This window comes from Pundamilia nyererei, unplaced genomic scaffold, assembly GCF_000239375.1.
Source record: "Pundamilia nyererei isolate P.nyererei 1_Seehausen unplaced genomic scaffold, PunNye1.0 scaffold00024, whole genome shotgun sequence".
Lineage (NCBI taxonomy): Eukaryota > Metazoa > Chordata > Actinopteri > Cichliformes > Cichlidae > Pundamilia > Pundamilia nyererei.
Genome location: NW_005187425.1, coordinates 3,933,831 through 3,947,448, shown reverse-complemented (window position 1 = coordinate 3,947,448; position 13,618 = coordinate 3,933,831). Strand labels below are relative to the sequence as shown.

The following is a 13,618-nucleotide window of genomic DNA, read 5'->3' as shown; positions in this document are numbered from 1 at the left end:
TATATATATATATATATATATATATATATACACATATATAATGTTGATAATGTTGCAATTCAGTTAATACTCCCTTTAACAATTCTAAAATGTTGTATATTTGCATTATATATATATTTTTTTACAATTTATCCAAGCCATTAAGTAAAATTTGAATTACTAAATTTTACAGTGGGGTACTTGAAGATCAAACATTCTCATAAGAGACAGACTTTTTTGTAGACCACATGTTTTCAGTTATATTAAAGTATGTTACACCATTTAGTTTAAATCTGTACTCATGTGCAAAATACTACAATTGCTTGCTTTAGAAAACAACATTCAGAAAAAATTGCATATGTTAATTTGACACACAGCATACAGAGCATTATTACACTATTTGAAATTGGCGTAGTCTGAGAAAATGTCAACAAAATCCTGGACCACTCTGTAGCAGAAGTCGTATTGCTCCTGCAGAGAAAAGCGAAAGAAAAAGTGTCACCGTGCAGAAATGATTCCAAACATGTTTATGCACAGCAGGTTTGATGTTATGTAGTTTTACCTACCACGGTCTGAACCATGTGTGGTCTCTGCATGCGTAAACTCTTGACTGTCTGAAAAACGTCCAGGAGGCCTTCAGCTTTCACTCTTTCCAGAATGTTACTGAGGGCAATGAAGGTGCCCGTCCGTCCTGCACCGGCACTGAGGTCATTAGGACAAAAATATTAGAAATCTCATCATAAAATGTGAACATTAAAACTTTACAGATAATTATGAAACACACCGCAGAAGATGAACAACAAGAAAAGGAACCATTTTTTAAGAGTAAAACTGCAATGAAACTCTTGTAATCTCACCACATCCTTTTTCCATTTAACTAAAAAAAGTTAGCGGGAGAAAAAGGTGACCTCTGTGTAATGGTGCTAATAATTATCCCCACTTAAAGAGAGGCTAATCCAAACGCTAACACTAATCAGTCTAGAAGCTCAGTGTTTGACTGAGTCAATGTTTACAATGATGGTGGGATGGAGGGAGAAAGACAGAGAGAGACAAGGAGTGAGCGAGAGAGCGATGTGCGATTTGGAAGAGAAGTGTAGAGAGACGTTAGGGATTGCAGCGGGTTAGCCCCATTCCCAAGAGACAGAGAAAAAGCTTTAAAAAGCCCCTCTTAGACAAGTGGTGATGAAGGAATAGAAGAGAGTGATGACACCATTTCCTGTCGTTAGCTCATCTTATCAGATTAATCATAGTGGGAGTCAGAGGAGATTTCACTTTGAGAGGTTTTAATTGACTGTGAATCAGTGGATTGGATCAATCCCACAGGGGCATGCTGCTTTAGAATCACTTCACCTGAAGCTAGGTTCTGATCAAAGCTTTCACAGCTAAGTCTTTATAAGGGATCACATAAGTGGTTTAGGCATAGAACACCAAGCCTACCGAGGAGAGGAAAAATGTACAATTTATTGTAACAGACATTTGTAGGAGCAAAAAGTAGGGAAAATGAAACGGGTTATATTAAAAAGCATGAGTGGACAGCCACAAAGTGTAATATAGTGTATATAATTTCCATCTGATGATGTGCACCACGCTGCAGAATTCTCAAATTGAAGTTCCTCACCTGCAGTGCACAATTATGGGACGGTTTCCAGACTGCTGCTGCTGCCTCTGCACAGCGGCAATAATGTCAATCATCCCTCTTCCCTCGGCTGGTATTCCGATCTCAGGCCATCCGTGGAAGTGGAAGTGTCGGACATGTTGTGACTGCTTTTCCTGGTGTTGGGCAAATCTGATTGTTATTTTCATCTAATTAAAAAATGTAAATGGAATGAAATGACTTTAATTTGCTTTGATGATAATAGCACAAAGAAAACAGGTTGGGAAATTTGTTCAAGTGAAATGTCAATTTTAATATTGTTAAGTGTTTTAATTAAACATTACGCACTGGTCTGTAGGTGAGAACCATGTCTTTGAGAGTGAAGGTTTCACACTGTGTATCTCCAGTCAGCTCCACCGTATAATCTCCAAATGTTACACTGCCCTCTGATGGCCAATACCGGTAACACTTTTCCTGGTTGAAGAGTTCAAATGGAAACGCAAACGGGCTACAGTTAACTGGTTTATATAGTGTTTGGTTATTGTAACATGAAAATTAATAAAGACAAAACCACAACACACATTGACAATTATGCAAACTGTATGGAAAATAAATATGAAAAATTGAATAATAAAACATGGTTTAAATGTTCAACTCTGCTTTTCAACCTGTACTTTTGCAAGAACACCATACTGTACCTGCTCCCTCTCTTTGAGTTCGGTGAGCATAACGATTGAATGGCACCTCCACTCCCACACCATCCTCCAGAAGTCCTCCACTGTGTGAGACAGTGGGCCCTGGGTTGCGATAAAATAGTCCTTCTGCCTGTAGCCCTGGAGGGCAGATCATCTGGTAAACAACACTTGAGAGTGCAGCAAACATAATATTTTGCATTGTTTGTAAAGGAAACAATGAGCTTTATATATACTTCTATGGGAAATCTATACAGGAGGTCGTGAGGGAGTGCTTACATCAATAAAGGAGGCATTGATGTAGTCAGTGAACTCCTGTCCTCTTTTCACTGAGAGTATTACTCGGTTGAAATCATCTGCAAACAGAAAAAAGGAAAATGAAACTTTTCACAAGTGATTCCTAATAAAATAAAACTTTGAAAGGGCTGACGAAAAAAAAAAAATCCTAGCCGAGCTAAAACTTTAGCTGTGTTATTAAGGCCAAACGCGCTGCAGTTTATATCTGTTTTCAGTGTAAAAAGTTGTACCCAGGCTTACTTTTCCTACTCCAACTGCAACATAAAGTAAAGATAGAAGCCCAATTTAAATGTCACTGATCACAGAGACATGAGCTGATTATCCAGATATCTGTGTACGGCATCTATAAAATCACCAGCAGCGTGATACTTTGATGTTACTTAGATGTGATGTATTATGAAACTGTTCCGAGTATGAGTGAGTCCTTACACGGAATGATCTGAAGCACACGGTTCTTCTTCATGTTGGCAGGAAGGTTCCCAGTTCTCATGTTCTCCTTCATTATGCGAACGTTGGTCAGCTTCTGATGGGAGAAAACACGCACAGACGGAAATGATGAAAACGTACATATAGAAAAGTACAATGCTAATAAAGCTGGTGAGTCGTTTTAAAAACAGATGATGCTGGAACATTTCCATACTTGTAACAAGTAAAAGCCAAGAAGCTGGACAAAAAACATTAAGGTAGAGACGAAGAAGAGGTGAAGAAGAGGCATTGGGGAATAATTCCTTCGAGTGTGTAGGGAACTGTGAAGATACTTTGTAGCAAAAATGTGAAATTTTCACAGAGCTACAGTAAATTCTATGAGGCAGATGGTGGTGCCTTATAAAGTTTAGTTGATCCAAAGCATTGTTATTTATGTTACTACTGCCAAGAGCTGCACCCTGGGCAAGTTTTCCATGAAAATATACCCATGCAGGGCGCAGGGTGATGGGCACGATTCATTACTGTCTGAAATGTTTAAGAGAGAGCTTCTTTCTTCATACCCTGAACTCCTCCTCCAGGCCCAGCCTGTCGTGGGGAGCCCTGGTGTTGTGAAGCCTCTGCAGATGGCCCTCCAGAGAGCACACATCTAGCTCTGTATCTCCATACAGATAGTACTCCAGCAGAGCCTGGTAGATAAAGGAGTACTGCATCTAAGAAAGAGGAAGACGAGAAGACGAAGTTATAGAAGTAGTTGCTTTGGTTTGCCAAACTATTTCCCACTATTTTTGCATCACAGACATTGTTGTTTCCTATGCCCTCGCTTGTTTATGCCACGACCAGAGCAGCGAGTTGAGCTGTCAGTCCAAGGTACAACAGGTCGGAAAGGGTCAATACTTACATCTGTCTGGATCAGTTGACAGCGCTGTTCTCGTATTCTGCTCACAAACCCAAAGACATCCACTCTCTGTTCTATGTGCATCATGTCGATCATGCTGTCAATGACAATGAACGTCCCAGTCCGCCCAACCCCGGCACTGTGGAAACACAAACAAGAAGCCTCAAGGTCTTCTCTGTAACAAACAGCAAAGTGTACAGAACACCGAAAAATGTGGTTGGGAAGCGTTGAATGTAACATTCTATTTACATGTGCAAGAGCCTTCACAGGAGTGAATGTATACATACCACAAACACCTGAACATTTCATTTTCTAAGCGCTTCTTTTTTTTTTTGGCACAAGTTATTATATTTCTCTCAACATAGAAGTCAATTGTGAACAGCTACAACCATATGTAGAAGTACTTCACCTCTGAAGCCCAAGCACAGCCCTAATAAATTTACAGGGGTCATTTCAGCAGACGACACCTCTGGGAGCACAGAGCTTGGATTCCACGGTGGGGTGTTGAGGTCTTTTCAATGGGCCCCATTCAAGAACAACAGTTCCACCTCCCTGAGCACCTGTTGCACCAGTTGCTACAGTTGGCTGCAGATTTCTTTGGTGGGGCTTAACACTGGTTGGTCAGGGAACATATACACACCCTATGCAAGGATTTTTATTCATCCACAATGGGCTTAACTGTAGTTTTTATTAAATTTGTTACCTTTACTCATAACTATGAGCACTGAAAAAGTCTTTCCTGCATCCTAACAATGAAATGCATCAACTCACACCGGATTTATATAACTGTGCTCAGATGCCTTCTTCTGGCTTCCTTTTTACTGCACATTTTACCTGCAGTGCACAACAATAGGTCCAGCGTAGGATGGATTGACAGCTTTGACCTTCTTGAGGAATTTCAGCATGCCGATGGGTGAGAATGGCACTCCGAAGTCTGGCCAGCTGGTAAAGTGAAGCTGGGTGACCAGCCGGGGAGCTCTGGGACCATCGCTGCCCTGCTGTGAAGCAAAGACGCACAAGGTTCATATCGGTGCATAAATAATGCTTTGAAGGCACAAATAAGTCATCTGTCTTTTTATTTTTTACAAAGCCAGTCAACCACAAACTGGTACCTACTAGAAAAGGAACTTCAGTTTTATTGATTTTTTTGTCATTTTGCTTTTTGGGGTAGAATGTAATTATTAAACACTTTGCCTCACTTTCATTTCTCATCGATACTCTAGAGATCAGAATTCCATTCTCTTGAACACTTGGTTGCTTTGTGTTCTGAGAGCTGAATGTTAAAGCACCCAGTCTGTCAGCTTGTACTGAAGAGCTACAGCAGTCACAGTTTTTAGAGTCAGAGAGGATATCTGTGCTCGTCTAGCTTCAGATGGAGAGGGAACAAAGTGAATTTTGGAGTCTGAAGGCTTCGCAGTACACTGAGTTGGCATCCAACTCGACAGTCAAAAAGACAAGAAAAAATACAGATACTGTATGTGTATGAATTTCGAAAGATAAAATGACGGAGCCAAACACTGCATATTAATACAGTTCTCGCTGTATTTTAAATACACCTACATATTTATAATTTATGCTGTGTCTGTTATCTGTAGCCTTTGATATTCTCTAATATGTTTCCATACTGGTTTTTCATTTATTTATTATATTTTGGATCCTATTAACGTTTGCTAAAATGCTCCAATTTCCCCATGGGGACCATTTTTGCACCATCTCACCGCGGCTTAGTTTCATCTTCAATATTTAATAGGAATCTAGCAACTACACACATAGGTTGTTACATTATTACAGTAATTAAGAAGAATATTAAGAATAACTCGTAAAATTACAGTATTACTTTTAAACCATGTGTAGATGTTTAAATAAAAGCAGCAATGTACGTTTATTTTTCCTTTCCTTACAGTACAGTGTTTAACAGCTGCAAAACCATATCACACACGCACACCAGTGTGTGAAATATACTCCTGGAAACACCTACTCTAGCAGGAATTACCACAAAGATGTTTTTCAGTACTTTTGCAGGTGTTTATGCACTATATGCACAAAAGTATTGGGTCACACCTCTTAATTTGTGAATTCAGGTGTTTTCAGTCCCATAGCCACGGCTGTATAAAATCAAGCACCTCGTCATGAATCTTTGTACAATTTCTTCCCTCCTAGATATTTCGCTATCACGTATAAGTGCTACAGTTTTACTACAAGGCAAGTGCTAAGGTGCATAGTGTGTAAAAGACTCCAACGCTGTGCTGACTTTAAAACAAATAGTTTCTAAACCTCTGTGCACTCTGTGCTTCATGCCATGGTTTACATAGCCGAGCAGCTCCTGTAAGACTAACGTGTAGGTGGTCAGTACATTTGTAGTATGTGTAGATTCACATATTTTACTTACATATTGAACACAGAATTTTCTAATGGTGTAGTCCACCAGTACAATGACATCCTCTAACGCCACCCTGATGTTCCCGTACATCCAGCAGCCTTTTTCTGGCCAGTACTGATAACATTTTTCCTGGTAATGGAGAAAAACAATACAAATTATTTTTGTGGTACTGCAAGGAAAATGAATACCACTAAACATGCATAGGAGCTCATTTGTCCTTGCAATTGTTGCTATAGACATGCATCTATTTTGTACATACTATAGCCACATATAAAACTATCTATTTGATGTGTGCCTTTTACAAATTCAAAGGCACTCACAGCGACTTTGTGCTACTCTTTCAGTCAATAAGATCTTCACAATGACGTTTCAACTCATTAAATACATTCTCAGACTAATTATCATGAAGCCTCCTAGGATCTTATCAACAATTATTTCATCATTGATCCCCATTGCCTCTATTCTGCCCCATCAAACCTGCTGTTGAGCGCTCAATTGATCATCCCTTTGAGGCTAAATTTAATGCGATGCTAAGTAATCTGCTGGGTGACACTTTGCATGGATTCTCAGTTAAGAGAGGGGGTCGAATAAATTATGTCCATGACTTTGGGTCTTGAGAACTTAAAAGGGTTTTCACTAAACGTGCATCGGAGGCACAGGGATTTTAGATTTCTTTAGAATAATGCAGTGCAGAGAGAGAATACCTCCTTCCTTTCTTTTAAATTCGTCAGCATTACTATAGTTGTTGTTTTCTGTTCCCAAATCATCCACCAGAAGTCAGCCACTGTCTCAGGTTTTGGACCTGAAACAGAATCAAGAGATGTAGTAAAACCAAAGTGAAAATGGTTATAGACTTGGGTAAGATGAAAGAAAATGTGCATTTACCTTGAGCTGCAATGAATTTGTTCTTTTCTTTATAACCCTATTTGTGAAAAAAAACCCAGTAGTGAATGAACATTTTGATGAGGAGTTTTATTCACTTTATAGCTTAACCTAATTACTACTCACATCTATGTAAGATGCATTTATGTAGTCTGAGCACAAGTGTCCATCGAGATGACTTAACACCACCCTTGAATGATCGTCTGTGGAGCAGAGGGGAAAAAAGGTAAATAAAAGTGGTTCTTAATTTTCATTTCAGCCCACAGCACGTTTCCTTATGTTGGCTATCAATAAGTCTGCAAGCCAGAGGGCTTTTGCAGAAATACTGTCTCTAACTGCAGAATATAGATCCTCACTCACATGGTAAAATATTTGGATATCTGTTTTTCTCTCTGTTGTGCTCTCTGCTCGCCTCCTCAAAGGACCCATGGTGGTAGTAACACGGCAGTGACTATAAAGAGAGAATCCAATCCTCATGAGATAAAAATAAAGCCACGGGTACAAAGGCTGCTAAGATATAATCTTAGTACTGTTTTTGTACACTTTTTGCTGTATGGTTGCAGAACAAAGATCTCAATCCACACCAAATAAATGCATGCTTACATTGAACTCTTCTCTGAAGAGCTTGCCATCATCTGCAGAGCGTATCCGGTACTCCTCCTCCAATGAGTCCAAAGGGATAGGGAAGTACCTCTTGGATGGTGAAGGAGATCTGGGGAGGAGGACCACTGTCTGCTCTCCTGTGGTTAAAAGAATATATGGTGGTCAGACTGCTAATGTCTCCCTGTAGAGAACATTACAAGCTCTTACAGCACCTGCAAAAACAAGCCTGATAGCTATTAAGATTTCCTACTTCAGGGGGTATATCACGACAGAAATGATTTCTTAAGCCATAAACATGCCCCTGCTGCACAAAACTGTCTTAACTCAGAATTTGTCCTTTCTGTTTATTTATGTCCTTTTTTTTACTTGAAGTGAAACTTCATATGGTTCCCTACAGGGTAAGAGCCTTCGAAGCTACTTTGGACTCCAGATTGTGAAATCTTTCTTGTCCATAAAGAGACTGAATTTATAAACCAAATAAAAAAAAGGCTTAAAAAGCAAAAAGGTTGCTTTATATTTTCATGCAGTGGTTATCTTGAGTACAGCACCGACGTACCTTGCTCCTCCAAGAAGCCGTTTGGAATTTTTTTATCCACTGAGGTAACCAGAGCTTTCCTGTGGTTTTTGAACCTACGGTAAAAAAAAAAAAAAGAGCTAAGCTTGATCTCTACAATGGTGCCACTAAGCACATAAGTAAACAACAAATACCAAAACCAATATCAACCATCTCATAGAACCAAAGCTGTTCCTCCTCATGTTGTGGTCAGCTGGCTGGTCAGTGAATGAGTGTCTCTGGCGTGACTTGACCTAGCCGTCTTTGTTTATTGTCTTAGTGGAAGAGCAGCTGTTTATCCATAAGCCACTGCTGACCGCCTATTTAAAAACCACTACACCCCGATGCCCCAACCTGATGTATTCACCCTCATGCTTGCGCACATACACGTGAAAAGGGAGCTGGAATGAGTGAGAAAGTGTTAATGTGTATGTACAGATTTATTCACCGCAGGCAGTAGATTGTCAGCAGGACAACGATGATAAGAAGAAGAGATAAAACCAGTGTTGAAGGCAACACATGCACACCCTGATGGGTGGAGTTTCCTAGATAAAAAACAAAGTGAACAACATATATTAGTTTACAACAAAACAAGCTTTTAATCTAGATATCACATATTACGGAATTTACTATATCTGAGATGTCAAGAGCCACATGTAGTCCACTTTGATCCCTTTCTGTCAGTGTGAAGACATTTAACAACACATTTAAAATAACTGAGATTTGTTAATACAAGAAAATGTGCAATTTCAACAGTACATCTCAGTTTTTCTACTTGATAAATAAATGTTGGTGTATTAAATGAAATAAATGTGTCACCAAGAATAATAAATATAAGTGTAAACATTTTAAAAGTTCTGGTAGCTCATTGTCCAGACTCTCCTGTAATTTCAAAACTAAAAGTGACTTCCGGTTTTTTCTATTGTTGATTTTTTATGTTTTTTATTTTGTCTGTTTTTTTTTAATCTATTATTAATCTATTACTTAACTACTTGTCAATGGGGAGATCTTCATGAGTAGGAAAAGCTATAAAACTTATGAAAATACAGTCAAAAGTCCAAAATCTATGCTTGCCTTGACATTTTCCAAAGCCATCCAGCTGGCCAGATTGGAGTCTTTGCTCAGCTGATTCTGGCCCCTGGGGCTTACTGTGTGTTTGACAACCTTGGACTATAATAAAGAAATATACTGCAAATACATTACTTGCACATGAAGCAGAGCTTCGGTTGAAATCAGTTTTTTTTAACCTTTAAAGAGCACTCATTGACAATTAATTTTTTCCTTTTTTTATTTAAATTTAATTCAAATTAATTTGTAAAGTGGTTTTAAGGGCATTTCCTGGACTATTTTTTACTGGAAGTCACTAATCACTGTCTAGAAATAGTGCAATTTTGTGCTAATCTAACTGGTGCTAATATAAGATTTGACAGACAGACGTGAAAATGTTCAGTCCATCTAACTTAAGAAAGAGCATTATTATGTGAAATGTGAATCTCTTCTTTACAGCATGACTTTGTACATTTTTTGAAAAATTGTAACTGAAGCCATAAATGACAATGGTGCATAAAATAGAGTAAAATATAGGGTAACAGAAAAGATCAGCATATATGTCTTAAGTTTGTTTATTAAATCATAAGGTACGAAATATACAAGTTCGAGTAACGTTGAATTCAAGTCAGTTTATCTGGTTTTCCTTTATATGTGAAAAGAAAAACCGTATCCTTCTAGAGTCAGGCTTTAACATTTATTTCTTAGACAATATAATTGCTCAGTTGTTTCATCAGTTACCTGCAGTTTGGTTCTCATGAGAAGAATTATTCACAGGAATTGAGATCCCAATCAGAAACAACACCATTGTCACTGTGGATAAAAGAAAAAAAACCCAAAGCAGTCACTTCAACAGAAAAAAACTAAAAATAACAGAATAAATCCTGCAATTCTACACAAACTCCACTAGACGGCACCAAACTGACATGAAATGCACCTACAGCTGGATACAAAACATAGAGGGCACAAAGGGGAGCTGGGCTTTGAAGATGTCTCTCTGCTGAGCAGTTAAAGTACTTGTGGGAAATCTGCTTGCTGTCTTGTCCTGTCAGGCAGACTTGAAAGAGCAGCATCAAATAACCTAATATTCAGACATCAAACCAGAGAGGAGGCCTTAACCCACAGGTGACAGTAACCATATACCCTATGGGCCTAGAGGATTTGGCAGTGGAGCTGAGCTCAAGCAGTATTTGTTCGAGACTATCTTGTTTTGCTGTGGTCTGTTTGATGTACAGCACTATGCAAAGCTTAGCGGCAACAAGACACACGTGTGTACTCACTGTACTTTGTTTTTTTTTACAAAAGTAAGTTCATGTTGCACATTTAAATAGGTTACACCTCTGCCTCACTGAACCTTCTCCCATATTCTCCATCTTTCACCGTTTCTTTCTCCGCCGAACCATAATTTTACTCTAAACTATATTCTAACTCTTTCCTTTGGCTTTATAGCTGAAAGCTTTTAGTGATGTATTTGGGGCAGAGTGCCACGAGTGTCCTTACAAAAAGGAAAACAGTATGTCAAATTCCTTACAACTTCGTCAGAATTAAATTAATTCCAACACATTATGTCTGTCTTTTTTATCTACAAAGTACCAATTTCTCCAAAATCATATCCATTTCTTCTTTCTTTCCCATCCTCCAAACGAGAGGGCATAAAAATCACAGAATAAATTGGGCAAATGGGGCAAATCTGTCTAAATGGCTTTGATGGAATAAATGGGAGAAGCAAGAATTGAGTGTCCTAATTTATCCTCTGTTCTACCTCCCGACTTGTTATAGAGGCCACAAGACTGGATGGAATAATTCATTGTGTCAATTTAGTTCTTCTAGAAATGGGTCATCTAGGGGCCTAATTTGTGATGTTTGAGAGAATTTTTTGCACATAACCCAAGGGGGGTTTCATATAACTATGGCTCCCAAAGCTTTTGTAGAAAACTGAGCTACATAATAACCCTCTAACAATGTTCCCAAAACAAAATGTATGCCAAAACCTATAAATTACTATTGGACAACAAATAAGTGGCTGTGTTTTGTTTGTATTTCAATTTCTCTCTGCAGCAACACGCTACACAACACCTATGATCGAGACACACATTTACACAGAAAGTTGAGGCTACTGTGCATTTTTTTTTTTACCTGAATAATCCCCGGGAAGACAAATCAAATAAATCCACCCAATTAATGGCCCAGAAGCATGACTGTGTGCAATGCACATACGCTCACTGCCTTTTCACATGTACGCATGCCTGCACATAATGTACGCCCCACAGCCAAAGGCAATGTGTTGCATATGTGCAGCACTCTGCCGAAGGAGCCACTTCTATACCCAGTGTTAACAAGCTGACAGTGCCAGCACCTGTTACCCGCTCTCCCCCACGAGGCAAGTCACATTCGCTCACATCGTACATCCCGCAACTAGATGTTGTAAGGCATATTGCGCGTATGGGGGTCACCGCACAGGTCATTGCATATCTGTCATATTCTGGCAGCTCCTGTATATACACCGTATAGCCAGGAAATAGGAGAAAAGAGTTTCATTGTGAAAAGATGTCAAATGCTCTGTTACCTTGAGCAAAATCGTAAAAAGAAGAAACAGTAAGTCATATCTTTTTGTATCACTAAAGGGAAAAGCAGAAGCGGAAAATAGAACAGTGTGAATGAATTTTAAGATAAGATAAGCAACTCTAGTGTGACCAACAGAGGAACAGCACAGCTTATATGCTGTACTGACACGCTGTAGCATAACAAAAACACACTTATAACTTTTTAACCTTACGGCTGGCGGTATATATCATAATTAGTAGACCCAGTCATTTAACCCTCATAGAAAGGGGAACCTGTCCAGGGTGTACCCTGCCTCTCGCCCTATGACAGCTGGGATATGCTCCAGAACCCCCCGCGACCCTGAAAAGGATAAGCGGAAGCATGGATGGATGATTGTGTCATTCCTAGCAGGTATTGCATCGTTCACTCCAGATGCCTGCTTTTTCTCTTTAATGAAATACTTGCAGCAGTGCGATTACTTCAACCTGCAGCACCTGTTTGACATAAATGTTCCCAGGAAATAAAATTATACTGCATCACTTATGTTGGGAGTGCAGACGCAAATCATCCCATCCATGCATGATGTAATGCAACGATTCAGAACGCACGTATGCATTATTCATCAGTGATCCACTTTGCTTTGTGAGCACAGAGGAGACAATGATCAGCACATGAAAATAAATGTGTGTGGCAGCTGCAGAAACAGACCCTGCTGGATTTCAGCAGTATAAACTTCAAATCACTCCCCTCCTAGAGTTATGATGTCCTAAAAGATCTATTTCCAACAATAAAACAAAGAAAACACAAAATAAAGCAAGAAAAAATGTTGCTAACCTGGGTAAGAGAATTTCCTAGTTCTGTTATCAAAATGATTGTCTTCACTGTTAATTAGTTTTGTATTTATCCTCACAGATGTGGCTAGGCAATGTCTTCTTAAATAAAACAACAGCTGTATGAAGCCACCACAAATATGTTCCCTATTGTTGCTGTTTATTTGAGCAAATGCTGGTGAAGAATTTAACATATTTTAAATAAAGCAGAGCATCACATCTCGAGGCTTACCATCTGACGTCAGTTAAACACCTTTTTGTAAATAATTTATTATATTCACAGATCAGAGAGAATAAAATAATATGAAGGTTTTACAAAAATCTGATTTTCTTATTTCTATCGATTTCTGTAGATAGATACAGCAACTTCAAAATTATTTATGATAGTCCACATTTCCTAGGCATGGCTCTGGGGTGGGGCTCTTGTGGTCCTCTCATGAACAGGGTAACTTGCTCACTTTATTTGCTTTCTTTACATGGGGGTTCACTGAATTTGTCTTCTTCTGGCCCCTCACCCAGGAACAATCTGCCTTGGGAGAGCCTATCAGGAGCAAATTGCCCCAAGCGACACAGCTCCTGGGGTCACTAGGGTAAAAAACCTCCCCAAGGTGGCGATTCAGCTACGGCCACAAGCTGTGACTATAGGACTGAGGTTCCAGAAATGAACGACCTCCGAAGGGCGTCTGGGCTCAGTTCTAGTGATAGGATAAGGAGCTCGGTCATTCTGAACGGGTTAACAGTGGAGGTGCTACTCCTCCTCCAGAATGTCTCCCAGGTGCCTTCTAAGTGAGATTATATCTCTCGGTTACCTTGGGAATGCCTCAGGATCGCACCCAGATGAGCTGAAGTAGGTAGCCTTGGGAGAGGGAGGCCTGGGATTCTCTGTTTAAACTGCT

At 39.3% G+C, this 13,618-nt stretch overlaps 1 protein-coding gene across 1 annotated transcript in view; it reads right to left on the bottom strand.

The window, feature by feature from the left end:
* Window positions 1-50: 50 nt before the first annotated feature.
* Window positions 51-13,618, bottom strand: part of LOC102204369 (receptor-type tyrosine-protein phosphatase epsilon-like) — a 23,197-nt gene continuing 9,629 nt past the window's right edge. The window contains exons 3-21 of the mRNA XM_005727447.1: window positions 10,090-10,161; window positions 8,750-8,846; window positions 8,305-8,378; window positions 7,749-7,885; window positions 7,506-7,596; window positions 7,272-7,348; window positions 7,149-7,185; window positions 6,968-7,065; window positions 6,273-6,392; window positions 4,718-4,881; window positions 3,887-4,022; window positions 3,549-3,698; window positions 2,992-3,085; window positions 2,545-2,621; window positions 2,272-2,406; window positions 1,922-2,047; window positions 1,598-1,749; window positions 546-681; window positions 51-450 (exon numbers count right to left, since the gene is read on the bottom strand). Coding sequence (XP_005727504.1) covers window positions 376-450; window positions 546-681; window positions 1,598-1,749; window positions 1,922-2,047; window positions 2,272-2,406; window positions 2,545-2,621; window positions 2,992-3,085; window positions 3,549-3,698; window positions 3,887-4,022; window positions 4,718-4,881; window positions 6,273-6,392; window positions 6,968-7,065; window positions 7,149-7,185; window positions 7,272-7,348; window positions 7,506-7,596; window positions 7,749-7,885; window positions 8,305-8,378; window positions 8,750-8,846; window positions 10,090-10,156 — 2,043 coding nt within the window. The 5' untranslated portion in view covers window positions 10,157-10,161 and the 3' untranslated portion in view covers window positions 51-375. The remainder of the gene's footprint in view (window positions 451-545; window positions 682-1,597; window positions 1,750-1,921; window positions 2,048-2,271; window positions 2,407-2,544; window positions 2,622-2,991; window positions 3,086-3,548; window positions 3,699-3,886; window positions 4,023-4,717; window positions 4,882-6,272; window positions 6,393-6,967; window positions 7,066-7,148; window positions 7,186-7,271; window positions 7,349-7,505; window positions 7,597-7,748; window positions 7,886-8,304; window positions 8,379-8,749; window positions 8,847-10,089; window positions 10,162-13,618) is intronic.